Source organism: Cynocephalus volans, chromosome 9, assembly GCF_027409185.1.
Source record: "Cynocephalus volans isolate mCynVol1 chromosome 9, mCynVol1.pri, whole genome shotgun sequence".
NCBI lineage: Eukaryota > Metazoa > Chordata > Mammalia > Dermoptera > Cynocephalidae > Cynocephalus > Cynocephalus volans.
Window position 1 is genome coordinate 21,721,236 of NC_084468.1, and position 23,023 is coordinate 21,744,258.

Consider the following 23,023-nt stretch of genomic DNA (forward strand, 5'->3'; position numbering starts at 1 on the left):
AATAAAAGCAACAAAAGGTCCCCATGGTGCCCATCTTCCATTTAAACAGGGAGTGAGCCAGAAGATACTGCTGTCCCTCAGCAGCCCATCACGGGCATCCCTCCAACTCTGTGACTCAAGTGGACATATCCACTTTTAGCAGATCAGAGATCAAAGCCATATTAGGTAGGAACTACTTTTTATTCATAGACTTACAGAATATATCGAATTAAGAGGCATATCATTTGTTAACTCTATTTACCAAAAAGAGTTAAGTATATGTACAGACTTAAAATGCACCCACTGCAGCCTGCATACTGCAAAACTTGTTTCCATATACATATAAATTATTCTTATTTTACCTAAGTTATACATTTAAAATACATATAAATGGTACCAAATGGTATATTGGCCTATTTTTATCACAGTTCTTATACATTCCTGATAGTCAAAGGGACTGATAGGGAATGCACCGTTTCCTGCTAGAAAAAAGGTAGATTCTGACACAAAGCAATGGAGTAGAGTAAGATGAGAGTGCCTTGGTTTAGATCTCAGTGGCTTTACAATATAACTCTTATTTAAAATTAGTACTACACTTGGTTCTCTTCATTAATAATTGGGATGCTTTAATTTTCCTGGTCATTCTACACTCTGCTTGCCTGGCTGAGGCAAAGCAAATCATTATCACTTCCTCTTTTTTTCCAGTTTATTTCTACGTTCCCAAAAGAGTTTCCTCCACAGCCATCTGTGCCATTTCCCTTTTCAGTGTCCCCCAAGCCTGGACAGCCTTACTTATCACATCTGCAATTGGATTTTTGCATCCCCCTTCAGGGTGCTGTTGAACAGAATCTTTGGCCACCGCCTAATTAGAGAACTTTCTTCTGAAGCTGCAAACGAGGGGCTGACACCTCTGCAGACGAATCAGGAAGCCTGCTAAAGAGATTTTCTTTAGGTGGCATGCAAATAGACTCCCCTCCTGCAGACCTTCATCTCTCTTTCATTATACCCCCCGGCCAGAGAAATTTCCATCCTGAGTGCTCCTGGCAGCCAAACCTCCAGCATCCCACGCTGATTTCTTTCCTAAAAATACATAGCCTCTCACTCCACAGGGAAGAAAAATGCAACATTGCCATTTCCCGTGGCCCTCGAAAGGCTGAGCAGTTCATCATCATTTGTGTTTGGGTTTTGAATTTTTCCATCATAGATCTCTTCTTGTTTATCTGGTGGACATTGTGACAAGAACCAGATGTGGCTCAATGTTAGCATCCCTCCCATAGCTGTGTGGGGGAAGAAACAACCGTGCCGGCTAGAAGTTCTCTTTAGAACAACAGAAAACTGTCGAAATTTCTGGAAGACTTTCAGGAGTAGCTCCTTGCATGTAATATCAGTTCCATCTTTGCTAATTGTTAAATGGATGGGTAGAGTGAATGGTGTCTATTCAATGTGATTTTCCTTCTGGCTACACATATTTTGCTGCATTTTGTATTTTATCTCAAGGTGCTGCTATATTCAAAATCATGATAAAAATGAAAGTCTTCCTTTGAAAGGGCAGAGCAGAGTGTCATTGAAAGAGAATACAATGCCTGCTGTTCAGAGGGAAAGTTCTAGCTCTGCCATTCACTATTGGATAACCACAGGCAGGCAATCCACTTAGATTTTGTGCCTGTTTTCTTCTCTTTGAAATTAGAAGATAGCTGTCCTCTAGTAAACTGAGGAACTATCATGAACGAATGAGATCAACACAGTGCTCTTCACATCTGAGATTTGTTTTTAGAGTCTTTATAAGGAGTCTGGGGCAAGTCTTCCCTCTCAGGCAGTAGCTTTAAAGCCTACGCAGAGGAATCAGTCCTGGAGGCCAGCCATGGAGATTATAAAGAAACCAGCTGAGCTGTTGACCACCCCATGGGTGATGGGAAGGAAGGAAGAAGCAAGAGGGGCCCCTCCTCTAGCTTATCACCACAGGGAATGGTTCCATGTGTTCTCTGCTTTGGGCTTTTGTCATTGTTGTTTGGTTAGTTTTTTATTTTATGTTATTACTCGGTGAAATCTTCTTGCAGAAATTGTTTAAAACCTCAGGGACTCTTGGGATGGAGCAGTAAGATTAATGAAGCAAAGCTTCCACCACTGCGTGCCAAGAACATCTATGCTCCTTTGGTAAGCTGGCCAGAACAAATAACTCCTCCCACAGCACAGGCACTCTGTAGAGTGCAGGCTCTAGTCTTGTATAAAATGTTCTTAAAAGAAAAAGGAAAGAAAAGCTGATTGCAGCTGTGTGGATTACCTGCCTCTCACACCCCACCCCGTCATCTGTTTTCCATCTTTCTTCCACCCTCTAATGCCCCATCCGGATTCAACAAGTCCCACCAGCCCAAGCCTGGCACCCTGTGATTCCTGGTTTTCCAGAATCTAGATGGTTACCAGAGTAGTGAGTGCAGATGGTTAGCCCCTGACTTCACCCTTAGAGGTACAGCTGGGACATTGGTACTGCTTTGCAGTAGCAGCCCTGTGAGATGTCCCAGTTGCCATCTCTCCAAGCGGCTGGAACCGAGAACATCATTTCCACCTGGCACAAGTGCTGGGACTGTCTAAATGTCTCCTACACTGTGCCAAGAACCCCTTTTTTTGCCCAGGCTTGTCTGAAGAGTTCCATGCCCCAGAAAGAATAGCTTGCCCATCTTCGCAGCCAAAGGAAGGCACAGCTGTCCCACTTTCAGCCTCTGATGCAGAGATCTGGACATTTGCACTCAATTCAAATAAACCAAGGAGGTAAAAGAATGCAGAAGAGTGATCTGTGCTTTAAAAACGAAAACAAACCACTTTTCTCCTGTTTGCTTGGTATTTAACAAAAAAGTTTCAAGCAAGAACACTACTATATGTGGGTGAGTTTGTTCAGTAAAATCCCTGGTTTCCTGGGCTGGAAACCTCCACTTGCTGTCCCAGAATGTACCCAACAGTGCTGATGTGACATCAATACATCATTCTCTGAGTGCTGTTTATTGCCTTGGTCTGCATTACTTAAAATCAGGAAACAACAAACACATTCATATTTGTGGCAAAATATCTACCTACTCACAATGTGGCAAATAATCATCATTAAAAAATAATACAGTACAATGTGATTGTGCTACTTTCGTGGCTAGAAGAGAGGTTGTTGGATTACTCTTTCAGAGCTACCCCTAAAAGCATTCACTTCATAGTCTGCTAACGAAGCAGAACAGCTGCTAGAAGCCTTTCACAAAACCAGACTCCAGAAGCTTCCTTACTGTCCACACCAGAGAGGCCCATTTTGAAATAGGCCACCTGGTACCCTGACTGCCGACCTGGTCTGTGGCATTCAGCTTGTCTGGCTCCAAAGCTGGTCCCTACTGATCAGCCTAAGACACCCATCCTGTACAGAATGACCTCTGCCAACACACAGCCCTGTGTGAGCGTGTGGGCACCGTGGGGGTTCCCTTGCTAAAGTACTGAGAGAGGAAAGAGCATTACTGTCATGAGTGTCCCGGGTTGTGATCTGGTGTCTGCAGCACCTTCAGTAGGGCTGCGCTGGCAGCAGCAATATCAGCCACTCAACAAAGCAGGACAGTTTTATGAGTAGGGAGGTAGGCAGGTGGGCAGGTAGGCAGGCTGGTATTCAATTACTTGAAATATTAAGTTGTCCAGAGGGCAAGGACATGCATAAATCAAAGGGCCACCTCTAGGTTTCAAAGAACATTGAGATCTGTGTAAAATCCTCTTTGACTCCATAAAATCTCACTTCAAAAATTCTACCAAATGCTCATCAGATGGAAATACTTGTTTCACCCCTCTAAAGGACAGAATAAAAAGCACCATTCAGTCTTTGGCCTGTCTGCTGGGTACCCACAAACTCAAAGGATGGATTCGGAGAAGCAGGTGAATCTGGAGAGTATCGAACAAGCAGTAACTGCTCCAGCCACCACCAGGGTCAGCTTTGAATCACAACGAAGAGGGGAATATTCCTTTGTCTCACTCCTGAGCCTACAGCCCATGCTGGGCCTGGACATGCGTTACCAAATATTTTCTTTGTGGCAAAGGAAGCAATGTCAAACATTTGATTGTTAACATACTCATGCCGAGCATCTGTGTGAACCAACGAAATATGTAAGGCTCTGCCATTAAGGAGGGTTCAGGAAGGCTGGGCATTCCTTTCAGGAAACTAGGATGGCTCAAAATAGCATTGCTGAATGTTACATGATTTTTAAACTAATCATCAGCAAATCTTTTCAGCTGACTTTGGCTTTAAGAGTTCCTACCAAAAAAGATTGCTAAATGGAAAGAAAAGGGCCTACAGTATGTTTAGGGTTATTATTATTATTATTATTTCATTATAAGAACTGTCTCATCTTACCCAATTTTCTCCTTCCTCATTAAAACAAAAGAAAAAGCACATTACTTTTCTAGATGGTAAGAGTAAATACTGTACTCTTTTCTCAGAAATTACACTTTAAAAAGTCTTTTTAAATGGTAGATGGGCATGTCATGCAGTTAGCCAATAAATGCAATCCCTGATTAAAATGTGAGTTCTAAAAAGTTTGAAAACTTCTATTTCCTCAGTGCATTTTTAATTTCAGAGCTCTGAACCTGGCTTTTATTTATGTATTTATTTTTTCTTCTTGGTCCTCTCTTGTGAGCTAATGCTACATGTCTTTTAAATTCACCAATCACACCTTCAGAGACTTAAGTCAACAATTATATGTTCAAAAATCTTTGTTTTCCCTTTGAAACTGGATGCAAAAAAGAAATCTCTCCTGTCGGTGGAGACAGCTGTGAATGAACGAGGCGCCTGCACATAAATCTCCTTGAACTTTGTGAATAGCTGCTTCTCTTTATCCCACTGGTAGATCTGGGAGAACGTATAGTCACTCCCCAGGGCCAGGTAGTGATTATCTTTAAAAGAAAAGGGCTGCAGGGTCATGGCCCCCCGTGATGGAAGAGCCTGGATCTCCACAAACTGCTTACTGTTCCACCTCATGACCCTGGAGTCCCCGATGAAGCGGGTGAGGGACAGGTAAAGCGTGTTCTGCATTCGGAAGCTCTTCACAGCCAGCACGTCCTCCATGTTGGGAATGTCACCATGGGGGACAAATTTCTTGGAGCTTTTGTTCCACTGGAGGATGATGGGGACCTGGGAGCGGCTGGACAGGATTAGATGTGACTTTCCATCTATGTCAACAAACTCTGCGTCTGTGTCCCTGAACCACTCGTGCAGAGACTGGTAAGAGTAGAATCCTTTGCTGTTCCACTTATAAACCGTTGACAGGCCAGCTTTAGAGCTGTCTGCAATGACAAAGAACGTCTCGTCGTCAATCTGAAACAGCTCGATGTCATTGGGCTTGGAAATGCGAGAGACTTCTATGTCTTGGAATTTGACAAACTTGGTCCAGCTCTCATCATATTTGTAAATGTGAGAGCCACCGAAGAGCTGGGCTACCACCACAAAGACCTGGTCATCAATGAGGATGGCCTTACAGCCCACGATGGACTGACCTGTGCTCCAAAAGAAAGGAAAGGAGATTAGTGTGGCTACCGTTAAAAATGCACCTCCATAGTGAAGTTGAAAGCCTCGTGTCCTGCTGGTGGGAATGTGAAATGGTGCAGCCACTATGGAAAACAGTAGAATTACCGTATGATCCAGCAATTCCACTTCTTGGTATATACCCAAAAGAATTGAAAGCAGAGACTAGAAGAGATATCTGTACACCCAATGCTAAAGACCAAATGTTTGTGTCCCCCCAGAATCCATATTTTAAAACCTAATCTCCAATGTGATGGTATTTGCATGTGGGGTCTTTGGGAGGTGTAGTGGATTGAATTATGTCCCCCCAAAACTCACTTGAAGCTTGAATTGTGTCCCCCAAGTTTTATGTATTAGAAATTTGGCCCCTACTGTGGCTGTTAAGAGGGTAGGAAATCCTATTATGGTAATTAAAAGGTAGAGCCTCAAAGAGGCAATTAGATTGTAGGACCATGCCTTAGTGAATGGATTAATAATGGTAATGAGGGGCGTGGTTCTGAGGGCTTTAAAACAGAGTGAATGAGGAGCTTAGTCTCTGTTCTCTCTGCTTCTGCCATCTTGCGATGTGAGACCCCTGGGTCACTGTCACCACCACCAGATGTGTTCCTTGGACTTTGGACTACCAAGCCTCCAAAACCGTAAGCAATAAATTTAGTTTTTCTTATAAATCACCCAGTTCTGTGTATTTTGTTATAAGCAACAAAAACAGACTAGCACAGGAGGTTATTTGGTCATGAGGGTGGAGCCCTCATGAGTGGGATTAGTGCCCTCACAAAGAGACCTCAGAGAGGTCCCTCTGCCCTTCCACCATGAGAGGACACACCAAAAAGACAGCCAGCTATGAAGTGGGCCCTTGCCAGACGTGGAATCTGCTGGTATCTTGATCTCAGACTTTCTAGGTTTCAGAACTGTGAGAAATAAATTTCTATTGTTTATAAGCCACCCAGTCTATGGTATTCTGTTACAGCAGCCCAAACAGACTAAGACACCCACATTCATAGCAGCATTATTCACAACAGCCAAAAAGTAGAAGCAACCCAAGAGCTCATCAGTGAATGAATGAATAAACAAAATGTGATACATACATTCCATGTAATATTATTCAGCCTTAAAAAGGAAGGAAGTCCTGCCATATGCTACAGCATGGATAGAAATAAGCCAGTCACGAAAAGATGAAAAGAGACAAATACAGCATGATTTCACTTAGATGAGGTCCCTAAAGTAGTCAGATGTATGGAGACAGAAAGTAAAGGGACAGTGGCAGAGGCCGGGGGAGGGGAATGAGAACTTGCTGTTTAATGGGTACAGAGTTTCAGTTTTTCAAGATGAAAAGAGCACTGGAGATTGTCTGTACAACCATGTATCTATCACTAATGAACAGTAGGCTAAAAATTGGTTAAGACGGTAAATTTTATGTTATGTGTATTTTACCATAATTAAAAATTTTTTAAAAAAATCTTTTAAAAATGTGCCTCCATAGAAATGGGTAAGTATGTGAGGTCTTCAGGGTCTGTGCAATCTTCAGAGTCTGGCATACAATTCAGAAAAGTCACTAAGACGCTAAATGAACTATCTTCATGCTATTCAAAAAAAGTATATAATCAGCTTGAGTTAGCCATTCGGCAATGTATACATATTTCAAAATACGTTGTATGCAATAAATATATACAATTTTTGCCAATTAAAAAATTTTTTTATTTTATATCCTTTTTAAAAAAGAGTATTTCCTGACTCTATATGGCAGAATGAGGCAATTACATGGGCTCCTTCTCTTGGGGGGTAAGGGGAGGTAAAAAAGTGGGAGTCAGGTCACAGAAGCGGGAGAAAAAAAATCTCCAAGGTCTTCAAAGAACTTTGGACTCTTCTGATTTCCAGAGCCAAAGGAAGATGAGTGGAGGCAGAATAGAGTAGTGTCTAAACCTTAAGATCAGGTGGCTGAGGTCCAAAACCCAGCCCTGCACCTCGTAAGCTTTCTGGACCTGTGCCCGTTACCCCAACCCTCTGTGCTAAAGTTTCTCATCAATAAAATGAGATTGATGATGTTACCAGTGCTGACCTTACAGGGTGACTGCAAAGACTAAACGAGATAATTCAAGTCAAGCATTTTTAGTTCAGAGCTACTGGCTGGTTAACAATTAGTACTATCATTATTGGATAATTGAAGCAATTGTCTCGATCATCAAAAGACCTTGCCCCTCGGTGCTTGCCCAGGCACTGCATAAATACCTACAGAACGAACAACAGTCTGCATGATCTAGCTCTGGCGTCACAAAACTAGAACTTTGCAGGGAAAGGGGACCATTTTCAGTGGTGACTGTCCTCTCTGGGTCACCTTCTAGCATCCTCTCCCACTGCCCCAGACCCTCCCCAAATTGCCCATTCTAGAAGACTAAGCAACAAGCAAGAGGACCGACCACCCACATCTAAAAGACTACTGACTCTTGATCTAGATCATTCAATTACAAGTTATTTCTTTCCCTTAATTTTCTAGGTAATTTGGACCAAAGTGAATTCGGTCTGTAAACTACCGGGATAATTACCCAATTTCCGTCCTGAGGATTAACTTTAGGGGCAGGCAGTGATTGGTTTTCAGAGTGGTATTTGCTTTTCTTTTTCACTGCTTTGACCTCCCTGCAAAAACCTGATCCCTTTCCTTTCTATAAAACAAATGATTGCATTTTTGTTTCTGAAGATAAAAGTGTTAAATGTTCACCAAAGCAAATTTTGAAAATAGTAATAGGTAAAACTTATAAAGTATGTACTAATGATCAGGCACTGCTCTCAGTACTTAATATATACTTACTCATTTGATCCTTACAACAACCATATAAAGCAGGTACTACTCTTATCATCATTATTCTCATTTTACAAAGGGTGAAGCTGAGCCACAGAAAGATTAAGCAATTTGTACAAAGTCACACTGCTAGTATGTGGTAGACCCTGGGATTCAAATCCAGGGAGTTTGGCTTTAGTCTACTGTCCACCACCAAAGTACCAAAAATCACAAAGAAGAAAACAAAAACCATTTGTACTGCAAACATAAAAAAAAATCTTGATATATTTCTTTAATATTTAAGCTGTACGCATATTCAAATATGCTTCTTTAAAGATAATCAGGGCTTATACTACAGATACACTTCTTATAAACTACATTTTTTTTCATGTGACCCCTATGTTGTGAACATTTTCCCATGTTATTGAATCTTCTACAACTTGATTTTTTTAAACATCACATAGAATTCTATTGCATAGATGCACCACATTTTATTTAACTAATCCCCCACTGTTGGACATGGCAGTTATTTCTAGCTTTTCATTATTATTAAATAACATGTTTCTCTTAACATATTGTTAAACAACACATTTTGAAACCAACTGGCAGTGTTGCTTAATGTAAGAATTACTGGTGCAAATGTGTACATTTTTAAGGATTTTGGGTTTAAACTGCCAAACTGCTCTGCAAAAGTTGCATGGATCTCCATCCTGCCAACACTGATTGAGAGTGCATGCTCCTCATCCCTTCCTGAGTGGCCTGGCTGTGGAGGCCCCAAATGCCCAGAAGCATCCTAGAGGTCTTCCTGTCACAGATGAGGGGCCGCAAGACAGAGAAAGAATTCCTTTCTTGGAGATGCTTCATAATGCCTCTGTCCAGGTAAACACTTTTAGTCTACGGAATTATTGGTAGCAGCAGAAATCATTGTGTGCGTGTGCGTGCATGGGCGCATGTGCGTGTTTTAGTGTAGGAAGAGGAATTACCAGTTGGAACATACTCAGCATGTGGAAATCAAAAGGCAAACAAAATAAATCAAAACTGGGAGACCTGAAAACAAACATGAAGAGAACAAGAAGTAAGGAGCAAACGTTGGGGTGAACATGACCATGGGTCTCTCTCTCCTTGGAGACAGATGGACAGATGGAGCTGTCCCTTCCACACCATGGTTACCAGAGCTGCGAAGGAGTAAGCAAGTGCCCTTCTGGTTCCTGAGAGCCCCAGTCTTGCTGGGCTTGGATTGAAGAACTCCTGCCTAGCCCTTGCCGACTCTGGGATCACCCCATGGCCAAACAAGATGACCAATGACTCATGTGCGGCCCAGTGAGGGAAGAACAGTCCATGTTTACCTCATTCTTATTCAAGGCAAGTGGTTCCCAGGGCTATGCCCTTCCTTACCCACATGTGCTGTAGGGCTTTCTTTCTCCCCAGCTCAATTCCAGCTACCAAGAGACACGCCTTTCTCCACCCAGCTATTATAATAGATCCACACTATTCTGTAACCACACCCTTGCCCTGCTTCCCTTGGGCCAGTCTCTGCTAGTCCCTGTGTTCCCTAGGCTTACAAAAGTTGTGCAGAGGTTTTAATTAAAGCCAAAAAGTTAGTGCCTGGGAGGGAAGAGGAGGGCTGCTCTTATTTTACCCCCAACTGATAAAGTGAACATTTGTGGCCAGGCACCATACTGCTGTGCACGTTACCCCACTAAATCACTACGATATCCCTGAGTCCAGCAGCATGCCCATCCCACTGTACAGATGAAATGGAAATTCTCAAATTCCCATGTTACACATGAAAGGGGTTCATGCAAACTAAATAACTTGGCCAAGGTCACCAGCTAGTAAGAGCTGGAGCCTGGCTTTTCCAAAACCAGTCTGATGTTGGAGCTCATAAGTGGAACTGCCACACTGTTGTATCTCATTTCTTGGGCTTGGCTGTGAAAAGAGATCCAGGTGGGCTTCATGTTGGGGCTACCCAGCTCTGGGAAGATTCAGCCTTGGAGACTGGGTGCTGAGGAGTCCCTGGAAACAAGCAAGGCCCAGCCCGGGCTGTGTCACTGCACACCCACTTGGATTGCACTGAGCACTTCCCACCACCTCTGGACACTTGCCTGGATTCTGGATTCTTGCCTAACTTCTTAACTAGTCACTCTGCTTCTGCCTTTGTCCTTTGTCCCCTGCTCCCCTTTCCCACCCAGCAAAGGCTCCTCTCAAACCAGTAGCTGGATGCAACCCAGCCCTCTGTGCAGGGCACCTGCATCCCCCTGCGCAGCCCTGTTGCCTCTGCACAAACACTCCGTGGCCCTGCAGAGCACTCAGAGCCAAAGCCCATGTCCATCCGAAGACCTGCGAGGCCCCCCATGAGCAGCGCTTCTGACTTCTCTGACTCGTCAACTGCAGCTCCTTCCCTGGCTCATTTGCTTGTGCCAAACCAGCCCCCTGGATGCTCCTCACACAGGGAAGAAACCCTCCCACCTCTGGACCTTTGCACCTGCTGTTCCCTCTGCCTGGGATGCTCTTCCTCCTTGGGGACAAACCCCTCATGTCCGACAGGTCCTACTCAAATAGCATTTTCTTGATGAGGCCTTTACTGGACCCTCTACCCACAATTTCAATCCTTCCATAACCAGTACTCCAAATCTTTCCTCAGCTTGTTTCTCATTAGCACACTGCTGTCTGATAAGTTTTTTTATAAATTACAGTTATTTGTCTTTCTTATTGTCTCTCTCTCTCTCTCCCAATAGAATGTAAACTCCTTGAGGGCAGTTTTTTTCTGGTTTGTTCACTGCTATGTCCTCAGCACCTAGCACACACCTGGCTCAGAGCAAGTGCTCAGGAAATCTTTATGAGTGAACAAATGAGTAAATGAATGAATGAGTGAGTGAACTTGGGGATGTCACCCACTGCAGTGCATTGGTGGAGCAGGTGGAGGGGAATTCAGTCCCTCCCTCCCAAAGTCAATCTGGGAGAAGGAAGGGGTAAGGTGCAGCCATGACAGATCCCGGGCTGTGCCCCTGAACAAACAGCAGCTGACTCAGCCTGAGCCTGGATTTCCTCATTTGTTGTGAGAAGGAAGCCAGCATCCAGAAGGGCTTGCTTGCTGCTCAGCACTCAGCAAATCCTCCTAACTCCCCATTTCACAGAGGAGGAAACCAAGCCTCAGAAGCCATAGGCACTTGCTCATACACGGCTGAGTCAGGAACACAACCCACGTTCCTCGGGTTTCAAAACCTGAGCTCTTTATAGTCCATATGCCACCTGTCTCTTGAGAAGAGGGCTTTTGTCCTCTACCTATGGAAGGCAACCCCGAGTCATAGCTTAAGGGGCTGTCGTGGGCTCCCAGTTGCTGGCCCACGGAGCACATGGGCACTGCAACTCCTCATACAGAGCAAAGCTGCCCTTGCTGCCACCTCCTGTGCTGCAGAGGTAAGGGCGAAGGCAGAGGGGACAGCTCTTTCATCCCTCCTCTGTCTGCCATGTCAGGAAAAAGCGGGAAGCATAAAGCACTTGGACACCAAGTCCTCTCTCATCTCCTTCTTCCCTGAATACTTGTATGGACTGGGTTGAAGGTCCTGAGGCTTCCCCTGCAGGTTCACCTGCACCGCTCTGTGCTGAGGCTGCACTTCTGAGAGCGGCTCTCAGGAAGGTGAGCTCAGTACTTGGTGGCCAGATGGGTGACAGCAACGCAGGCTCATCTGAAACGCATCTTCTGAGCATCTGGATGCGCGTGTCTGGCAGACCTCTCGGTGCTGTGAGATTAGCTCATTAGCAGCTCTTCTCCCCAGGGGTGAAACGACACTCTCCCTGCCTCCCTACATCCCTGCACCTGCTGTGAAGCCACTTGGCGCCTGAGAGATTCCTAGGAGCCTTCTAACCCAGAGATTCTACCTAGATGCACTTCTCACTGCAACAGTCAAACACTGCTCTAACGCCACATCAGGAGCCTCCAAAGGAAATCCTCTCACAGAGTGATAATTAGGCTTTTGTGGCACTGTTTATAGTTAGTATTCTCATCAGTTGCATGTTGATAAATGAGAAACCTTTGAAAGATTATTTTTACTTTGTCCACTTTTTTAAAAAGCAAGTAGACAGTCCTTTTTTAGTAGCACTAAGACGCTGGGACCACATGACATGGAAAGAAGCATTAACCAAATCATAACCCAAAGGCCTGAATTTAGGGATCCTTTAGCTTTATTTTGTATGTACTTATAAAACAAAAGCAGTGATCACCAGGACGTGGCCAGGAAGCACTGGGAACAAGCTATAGAGCGTGTGTGTGTCCGTCTGTGTGTCTGTTTGTGTGCATGTTAACATGTTAGTTAACTGTTTAACAAAAGTCAAAGGTATCATTTAATGCTAAAAAGCTGGTGCAGTCGTAAGCTGCCATAACCACTCAGGACCAAAGGATTCCTGGCACGGCTTCTCACCAGTACTAGCAAATGCCCCCACCACCTCCAACCCATCACACTCTCCCTTTTCAGAAGGATCACCACCTAAGGTTTCTGCCTTCACCAATAATCGGCCATGCCAAGAACAAAACTGGAGAAATGTCAAGGGTGGACTGGAATGTGTTCCCCAACCCTAACTGGTTAGACGGCCAAGTTCTCCCTCCATATGGCAGAGACTGTTTCTTGTCTTGTGGGCTTTAGGCAGTGCTGAAATTAGGTCAATACATCTGATCAAAACCACAACACACCTGTGATATTGTCATAGCTCCGGAAATTCATTTCGATGTGGTCCCACTCCAGCACCATGCAGTTCTCCATGCTGGGCTGAGCGATGGCCACGTACACATCGTTCTTGGAGTTGAATGTATCCACCGAAACCGACTGGTAGGGCAAGGTCTGATGAACGACAAAATCTGGGAATGGGTGTTTAAAAAAAAAGTTCATAAAATCTCTTGTGGAAATTATCAACCACCGTTACCCCTCTATCCTTTTTATCATCAGTCCTAAAAAAAAAATGGGAGGGAGAAAGAAGACAGGAGAGAAGCAACACAAACACTGTAGCATATTTTACTCTGGGAGATTCCAGAAGGGTTCTGGCTTGCACAGGATTGTCAGACTGAACGCACAGCTTCTAATAGATGAACGGCTAAAGGATTTCAACATTGCAGACAAATTGGGTGAGACCTGGCTTTCATAAAGACAAGACAGAAAGGATGCCCCAGAGCAACATTCTCAAAACTGTCATGCAAATTACTCTGTGACAAGGGGTGCCCTGGTCCCATTCGTTTGAGAACTACTGTCCTGCTGGGCTTCTCAGAAGAGTCCCTGCAGGAAAGAAGCCTGTTTAGATTTGTTTGATGTGGAGCTTCTCAAACTCACCTGCCGGTGGGACCCTTTTATCACCTGTTGGTATAATCCCCAGCTTGGCATTACCCCTGTTGGGAAACGCTGCAGGTTCAGAACTCACATTACACTCCCCAAAGGGCACTCTGAACATCTGGAAACAAAATAAAAACCTCTGCTTCGGTCTCAGAGGTGTATAAAGCCCACGGCGGGGTGGGGTGAGGGGGCAGAAGACCTAAGTATGCTCATGGTTATTGGACTTGGTGCAGTGGTACGTAATAGCTGTGCCTCGGATCTGGACAGCCAGCAGGAACAGGAGATCTACTGGGGTTTCGAGCCCCATGGAACCCTCCTACCTGAGCACGTGTCTGCTCCTACATTTCGTGGTAAGTTAGTGCTCCTTATCCGTGGTGCTCCCCTGCGCTACAACGGACTCACTCTATTAAATCTTGGTAGGGAAGTTACAATCACTAAGGAACAGAGTACACGCCCTCAGAAGCAGGGATATTTCATGCATGGGGTAGCTTGAGAATCCAGTGAAGAAAGAGTTTCTACAAAAAAAACAAAAAAACCCATACACTAACAAGGCGTGAAAAATAAAGTTTACGGTATTTCTTTGGCCAGAGATGCTTCAGTGCACACTGCAGAATTCTTGATAGGCCAAATGTGTCTTAGTTCCCCCATCATGTAGTGTGATTCATACTGAGCTGGGCACAAAGTGAGCGCTCAATATATGTTAGCTTTTGGAAGTGCCCCCTCCCCATTCTGGGTGCACAGTAGGTACATAATAAATGCTAACTGGCTTAAGGAGTGCAGGTGGGCTGTGGGGGAGGGGTGGGGGCTGAATGAGGCCTACAGGTGCAGGGAGAGAGGGAGGCAGGCTGTGTCACCCGGAGCAGGAGGGGACTGAGGGAGGGTGGGCACAAGGGGCTCTAGTAGACAGGGTACCCCCTCCCCCAAGTCGAGAGCAGAGATTCCAGGTGAAGAGCTGGAGATCTGAGTCAAAACTGACCAGGCTTTGTATTCCTGTCCTACCACTCTTAGCTATGCGACCTTGGGGAAGAAAATCAGGCCTCAGGCTCCTCGTCAGAAAGATGAGGGAACCATCTGTTTCATAATGCTGCTGTAGAGACTAAATATGAGAGTACACGTAAGTATACAGTATAGTGCCTCATCTACAATGATCAGCCAATAGTTTCATACATGCAACAGTAATAGTATTATTTTGCCTGCTTGAAGACTTAGGGAAGAGTCACAAAGGCTCTACCCCTAGCCCCACCCCTCCACCCACCACCCTAAAAAAATACGTGTTGCTTGATCAAAGAGTAAAAACAGAAAAAAATGACCATTCATTCTCATTGGCGCTGGCAGAACCAGTGGAGAAGCCAGAAAGTACTTGCTGACACAAGGCTTTGCTGGTTCCTGAGTCCACGTGTATATAAACGGAGAAAGAAGGAAATTGTAGTAGCTATCGTTTGTTTGCTCTCTTTTCTGTGGATTTAAAAGGACTCAGAGAAATACAGCTGCGTTCTTTTCATTACAACTGAGATGGCTATAAACCCTTCTCCTCTATCTTTGGTTGCCTGCATCTAACCAAGTCTGTTGAAGGTTCTAAACACTCCTGGGATGCCCATAACTCACTCGTCCCCTGTCCCATCTGCCTCCCCACTGCGCTGTTCATTCTCAGAAACATGAGCATTCGCTTAAAAATGCAGGCTGTTGAAAGTTCAGACCAAAAAGTTTCCATTTTCATTGTAGAATTCCAGGATGGAAGAGCTGCCTCAATCATCTAGCCTTTAGCAGTCCTATTTTAATTTATTTTCCCCAAACAGTGGTTACTGACTATCTGGTATAACACAGACTGTTAAATCTTTTGAATTACACACCTAATTCTTAGGAGGACCCCACTCCTGATCCCCCCAAAAAAGGAGGAGAAGGAGGAAGAAAAGGAAGAGAAAAAAAGAAGAAAAGGGCAAAAACAAAATGATGATTGATGCATTTGTGTTTATGTGTATCAGAGAAGGTGACAGGCGGGAGGAATTTAAATATCTTCCCCCACCTGCATTTTAATGTACCTTTCACAAATGACAAAAGCACGTTCGTGGTGCAAAGATCTCAAAGAATAAATATATTGATATGACATCAATTTACTAGTGTTAAAATATTAACGGCACTCTGCTAAAAGAGCTGCCACTTCCATTCACACTGGATTAAGTTCATGATGTCAGTGGGACTCTTACAATTTAGGTCTTTCTCTCACTGGAATCAACAGATTTTAACATAGCTATTTATAGCACTTGCAGAAAATAAATTATACATGATGCTGATCCTATTGGGAGAGAAACTGCACGTTAATGCATTATTTCTCTTTGCATTTTCATCAGCCCTGAAATAGGGAAGCTAACAGGACAATTAGGATGCAAAATTCAGTCCCTCTAAGGAATTTAGTGAATTATCCTCCTAACACAGGGAATCATCAGTAGTAACAGGGATTTTTGAGCCGGTTAAAAACAGACTGGAAGGAGAGGGTGATGGAAGGAATGTGATTAATCTAAGAGCTGAAACAGCCCAATGGTGGCTTTGTGGTATTAATTACACCCCTTTGTCAAGGAATGGAATGGTAACAGTATCTTCCTCTCTCTGGGAAAACAGGGTGAGACATCTAACTTAGAAATTTACTCCTTTCCTGAAAATCTGAGCTAAGAGAAAAACAATGTACTAGGAATACGTGCTGCCTTCCAGATCTTGAGTAAGGATACGATAAACGTAGCATGAGCTCTCGAATTCGGCTTTCCATCTTCCTTCCATCCTCACTCATTTCCTTCCCAGCCTTTAACAAAGCACCAGAAGCTGCCAGGGCTTGATCTGAGCAGAAGATAGGAACCTGAAACACTCACGATTGATTGACCTAGCTCTTACACGGCAGGGATGACATTTGGAGGCAGGTCACAACTTTGTTGCACCATTTTCCTCAATAGAAGAAACTAAGAACAAGAGCTAACTCATTCATGTGTCTTTAAGAAATAAAATAAAAGCAAAGACAGAATCATTATCTCCCTCTTACCAGAAAGCCTTGTGCCCACTTTCTACATTTTAGCAGGAAGTTTGTTAGCCAAGACAAACATATATAAGACGGACAAAGCCCTAAAATGTGTTGGGGGCCCATGCTGCCCATGGGTTTTGGGTTTAGGACAGGCTCAGTTCCAAACCACTTCCATGCCAGTAACAGTTCTCAGAGCCCAGACCCTTTTTATAACCATCTGCAGAGCCCTAAGGTCAGAAATCATGCTTTCTTATATTAATTATCCCCTATTCCCAAGGCCTTCTGTAGCCCAGGTAACTTCTCTCAGAGATTGACAAAGTTTTCACACACCATAGCCAGATGGGAACAGAACAACAGAAAAGTTGCTAACTTCACCTTGGGGGTTAGAGAACTCTCCAGAAAAATTGGAGAAGAGGCAGAGAGGAGCCAGCCCAGTGAGTTTTGGTTTAGCATTTAATACCAAATGGACTCAAATGCCACCTTTTGGTGCCGATGTCATTGACTATGACCTCTGATTTATTGCACTGGTCCTAAAATATAATAGATAACCTCTTAGTGGCCTCATCTAGCTAACGGGTACCTGCCAATTACACAGTTGAATAAGCCCCGATTCAGTGAGGAAAGACAAGGGCATTTCCATGAAATTTCAGGTTTTCTATCAGAATAGAACTTGTACGGTACCTTATTTACAAAGATATCTAGAAATAATTTTTACTTTGTGCATTTTTGTTTGTTTGGAAGGCGGTAGCAGGAACTGGCCTAAATGTGATCATTTGCTCTTGGAGTTTTTGTGTCTTTTGTGTTTCTGTAGCTATTTTCTGAATTCTCATTCCTGCTGCTTCTCTTGGCATGCCTTGAGGCTTTGTAGATATCAACTCTCAGCCTAAATGTTTATTTTTATAAGTCTGGTAAGCAGACTTTAAAATCTTGCTTTACAAGCTGTAAAAATTCCCCCTCAGCCTTTCATATGGAGATGCTCACCTGCTCTCCACATGTTGTAAAGGTTGAGATGGTTAGTATTTTAATTTTATCTTATAACCTGAAAAATGTATGAACTGAAACCTTGAGGCAGGCCTTGAAAACAAAATCAAACTTTCTTTACATTTTCCCTCAATATGAGTTTTTTGTTTGTTTTTGGTCAACTAGTTGTTAACATATTTACTATTTTGCCATTGATTATAATTGACCTAGTTATCTCTTCTTACATGAAACTATGAAAGTAATTGACAGATTTTAAAGGCTCATATTGATTAGTTACATTTCCAATAAACTCCATCTTATGGAATCAAAAGCTCAATGCCGAGTAACACAGACCTCTGTGCACTGGCTTTCTGTTAAACCTAGACTGATGTGAAAATGCTCTCATGCCAAACTCATGAATTTATACTTTGACCTTAAAAGAGAGAGAGAGTGAGCCCTTAGAGAAATTTGAATTTTGTAAAGAATCGAAACTAAAGCCAGCGCAGTTAATAAAAATCCTTGCAAACTGTGTTAAGATATTTTCCTTACCAGATTGATTCATTTCTTTTAGAGTGCTTAAACTTTTTCTAATATTAACTTCTACAGTCACTTTTCCCCCTTCCTTGATGACTGTGTAAAAGAAAAAGGGATTATTCTAAATATCCGTCTTTGAAGATATAGACTCTGAATACCTGTAGTTGTGCATTCGTAGTCAAAGCTGGTCACATCATTTAGCTTCTTTTCTTGATATTCCGGTGGACCAATACACAGCACATCGGAAACAGTGGAATTTGTCATCTTCAGCCACAGATACAACCACTTAGCTTTGCAATCACATTCAAATTTATTACCCCTTAAATCTCTAAAAAACAAAACAAAAAACACACACATACACAGAGAAATGACATGTTTTGGTAGTAACATGAAACTCCAGAATTACTAACATCCTGATATATATAAAACCCCCTAAAAATGGAATTTTAAAAATATTTTGTGCTTAATACATCCTATTTTTTGTGCTTATCATTGACTTTATTTAATGCTCCACAGTGGTCATAATGATTTTAACTGTGTAACATATAGACAGCTCTCAGAGACGACATATCATCATCTCTCCAAACTCTCTTGAAACTGTCACCAGCTCTTGAAACTGTCACCAGGCCATGCTAGGAATGGGGGAGGGGTGATATAAGAGCATCTCTTAATACAAGTTCTAGTAAACAAAAACAGGACATTGAAGGCAGGCAGTTTTCACAAACACAATTGAAACTTTAAGATCTCATTAAACCACATCCAGGACGAAGTGACAAACACTTAAAGATAAAGCAGGTGGATATGCTACCTAAGGGAAGGGGAACCTCCCGCCCTGCAAGCCTAATTTACCATTGCCTAATGGTACTAAGTATATTATAAAATGGCAAAATCTAGAGTAATACAAACTATACATTGTTTCTCAGTATGCACTACTTTGCTATAGATTTTTAGCTACAGCATAAAAGAAATGCAGTAAAGGAGGAGAGGGGATTGAAAGACCTGATTAACAGGGGCACAATGACCAGTACATATAAACTTAATTTCATTACTTACAGTTCAATCAGAGAGTCTAAATCGCTGAAGACATCCCTTGGTAGTGCTCTTATGTGGTTATTGGCCAAAGAACTAGAAGCAGAAAGTCACATTTTAATGTGGTTATTATCTTCATGCTGTGCCACTCTGAAGTCCCTTTAAATAAAGCTAATGACCTCAAACAGAGCTCCAAGCCTCTTCATCACAATGTGGTTCAATTTCTGGCTTTGATCTTTAAAACTGAGATAAATAAATGAGTTTAGTTATACAAAGATAACATTACAGATATTGGATTGTAATGTAAGTTGTTCTTGTTTTTTGTTATTAAAGCATTTATTAAGCTCTTTAAGTACACTTGTTAAACCTCAGATAGCATCCCATGTTTCATGGAATAAAAGCCAATGTCCCTTTGATAGCGTGCAAGACCTTCCACTGTCTAGTTACCTCTACTCCTGCTTACCTATGAGATGGCATCACCCACTACTCAGACCCAGCTGCACTGGCCTCCTCACTGTTCCTCAAACAGGTGAGGCATGCTCCCACCTCCAGGCCTCTGAGCCTGTTCATCTGCCTGACGTCCATGCTCTTCCCCCAGACGTCCACACGGCTCACCCCATCACCTCCTTTAGGTCTGTGCTCAGCTATCACCACCTTCCCTGACCTTTGCAATACCCTTTCTTGCTGTGTTGATCATTGCACATTATATATTACAATTATCTCTTTGTTAATTACTATGTATCTTCCTTATACAGAAGCAACATGAGGACAGAGATCATTGTTTATCCACGGCTCTATCCCCAGTTCCTAGAACAATGCTTGGTACTCAGTAAATCTTTGTTGAATTCATGAACTAAGCACCAAAGTGAGAGAGATAAAGGAAGATGCAGTCTTATACTGAGAAGTTCCCTGATGGTTCATTCCAAGTGAATTCTGTTACTTGTGCTTCTAAGGAAAGATTCAATAAATAGTCTTTTACATAAAGACACTCAGCTTTAATCCTTAAAGTTAATATAACATCTTAATGAACCAGAATGTTTAGGGAATGATTGATTATGATCAATTTCATGCTCTCATTAACAAAGGTTGACCAGAAATCATTTTGTATTTTTGTTCTTAGTGCTGAAGATCTTTCTAAGATATCCTAGTCCACTCCCCACATCCAGGAAGTAGACTGGCATGAACAGCATCAAGTCCTTCTCTGATGAGTCAGGATTTGGCAGTGCCCTGTCATCATCCTGCTGAAGGATGCACGACCATGGTGCAAGGTTGTTGATTAGAAAGATACTGGGTGTAGGAACAAGGTACATCAAGTCTATGATGTCCTCAGGCTACGCACTCCAATGTGGTCATCCAAGAAACTGATGCTTACTTTGGTTTCCCTTTACACATATGAGTACTAACAGCAATATACATAAATGATAAATATGTAGGCAATTCACACCAACCTCTTTTGTAGCATCATAATAATCACTCCAGAAAGATGAATTAAAGAAATGGGTGCTCCTCCTTAGTCAGGTAGCTGGGCAGAGTAGAAAGCTTTAAGCTCATTTGCCACCCAAACATTCTTGCTTCAAGATACCAACTGAATATGGGGAGACCCACAATTTCTGAATAACACTCCTTCCCATCTAGGTAACCACAAATGGATTAAAATACAATTTCATAAGGGCCACGAAAAATGTTTACGTTGTGTAATGATAAAACAACAAAAATATTTTTAAAATTTTTTAAAAAATACGATTTCGTGTACTATTTTACCTTTCTTTTTTGAAATGATTTATTTGTACATTTTTGAATGTGTTGGAAAATAGGCTGAATATGTAATCAGACTGAACAAACTCTGGAAATAGTTTTTGAAAAATTAAAAAGGAGGTGTTCTGATTTTTTCCTGGTTGATGGTCACTTTTTCTGGAAAGTAAAATACAAAAATGTTTTAGCTAATTAAAGTTTGATTATTTAGCTAAAATTGTAGCTAATTGAAAGTTACTGCATTGAAGTGATAAGAATATATGGAGTGGTTAAAGACAAAAAAAGCATAATGTTTAGCATTTGTTTCAAGTGCTCAATTTAGATTTCAGAAAGCAGAATTCTTTAGGTGGGTTTTTCACCCACTCACATCCAGTGCTTACCATCTCCCTTCCTACATCATTTTGTCTACAAATTCATGGCATTTACTTTATTTCTAAAACTATTTAACAGCTCCCTGTCCCTTGGGTTTTATAGGACTGCTGGAAAACAAATGTCCTAGATTTACTTACAGATTGGCACAGCTCCTTCAATGCTTTGAAACCTGATCTGTGTCTCTCTCTATATGAATGTGAGCCTGCAGGTGTTGGAAAAGTTCTTAGAAGATAAAAATCAGATAATTTAAATAAGCAAATTCCAGATAGAGACTTCCTTAAGCACAGAAGTGAACTTCAGAGAGGAGATGATGTCTTCTCTTGGCTTAGAGGTTTAAAAAAAGAGAGGGAGAACGATCAGTCCATTCTTTCAATAATGTATTAAATGCTTTGATTACTAAATACACCTCCAGTCTAGAGAAATCAACTTTAAAAGTCACTTGACTTGCCCAGAAATAGCATACACATGGAAAATCCAGCTCAGTAAGGAGCCCATCGGTCAGCAAGAGAATCAGAATACATGTCCTGCAGGCTTAGCTCTGTGCTGGAACTGGAGGAAAGCAGAGCTCAGGGAAGATGCTCAAGGGTCCTGCCCTCAGAGTTTTCTACACTGTTGGGGAGATAAAGTTAACACCCATGAAATATCACTAATAAGTATGGCCAGTGAAGACAATAGAGCGCTGGCTGTATGGAGCCAACAGGAGGGGTGAAGAGTGAGATCGGGAATGGCTTCATGGGGGAGACAACTTAATTTGGACTTTGAGGAAAAGGCAGATTCCAGGAGACCAAGAGCAAAAGAAACAGCATTGAGGGCAAGGGAAAGGATGCAAGGAAAAGCCCAGCCATGGGACGAGTTGATTGTGCATGGGGTGCACTGAGAGCCTAATGATCAAAGACACTCAGGGAAATGAGGCTGGAGAGTCGGGACACGGGGCCATGCAGACTTGACTGCAAGGTGGTCACACTCTCTGGGATGAGCCTGGTTCTTCTGTAATGCATCCAATACACTCTGGACCCACATGGAGGACTCCCTTGTTCCCTCTGGGTTTCTGTTTTCTGTGTGTCATGCAGAAAAGGAGGTGCCTCCTTCACATGCACACGTGTTAACATGTGAAATAACAAACGCACAAGCATGAACACACGAACACTTACTCATACAATATATAAGTCCATGTACCTGTGGGCACACGTGCACAAAGATACACAAATATACATGCACAGGACCTGCATGTTCACACCCTCTGACTGATGGAAGAACAGTAGCCTGTAGGGCAAAGGAAAGTTGCCATATGGGCTAACTCTTCATTTGCCCAGATCCTTTGCACAAAAACAAAGCCCTTCATTCCTGACTTCTGGGAACCAGATTTAACTGACCCCAGCTGTTCCTCTCCAGACAACCACAGCTGTCTTCTTAGCAGATCCTGTCTGGCCACTCAAACTGCCAAGGCTCCTTGTCAGTCCATGGAGAAAATCGAGACTTTTTAATGTGTGCAGGGAAGGAACGGTGTTGTTGTTGTTGCCGATGATGATGATGATAATGCCAACCACACCTTGAGCATTTACCACAGGTAGTGGGCTGGATGCTTTGCAGGCACACATTATGTACAGCAATCCTATGAAGTCAGTATAATCATCCCTATTTCAAGGATGAGAAAACTAAGGCTCAGAAAAGCTAAGTAATAGTTATAAGTGATGGCCTTGAGATTTGAACCCAAGCCCACGTAACTCCAAACTCATAATCTTATCCCCTACAGAAATGTCAAG

The 23,023-nt window shown here is 42.8% G+C and overlaps 1 protein-coding gene across 1 annotated transcript in view; it reads right to left on the minus strand.

The window, feature by feature from the left end:
- Positions 1 to 206: 206 nt before the first annotated feature.
- Positions 207 to 23,023, minus strand: part of LGI2 (leucine rich repeat LGI family member 2) — a 30,424-nt gene continuing 7,607 nt past the window's right edge. The window contains exons 5-8 of the mRNA XM_063108294.1: positions 19,161 to 19,232; positions 18,266 to 18,435; positions 12,976 to 13,140; positions 207 to 5,484 (exon numbers count right to left, since the gene is read on the minus strand). Coding sequence (XP_062964364.1) covers positions 4,667 to 5,484; positions 12,976 to 13,140; positions 18,266 to 18,435; positions 19,161 to 19,232 — 1,225 coding nt within the window. The 3' untranslated portion in view covers positions 207 to 4,666. The remainder of the gene's footprint in view (positions 5,485 to 12,975; positions 13,141 to 18,265; positions 18,436 to 19,160; positions 19,233 to 23,023) is intronic.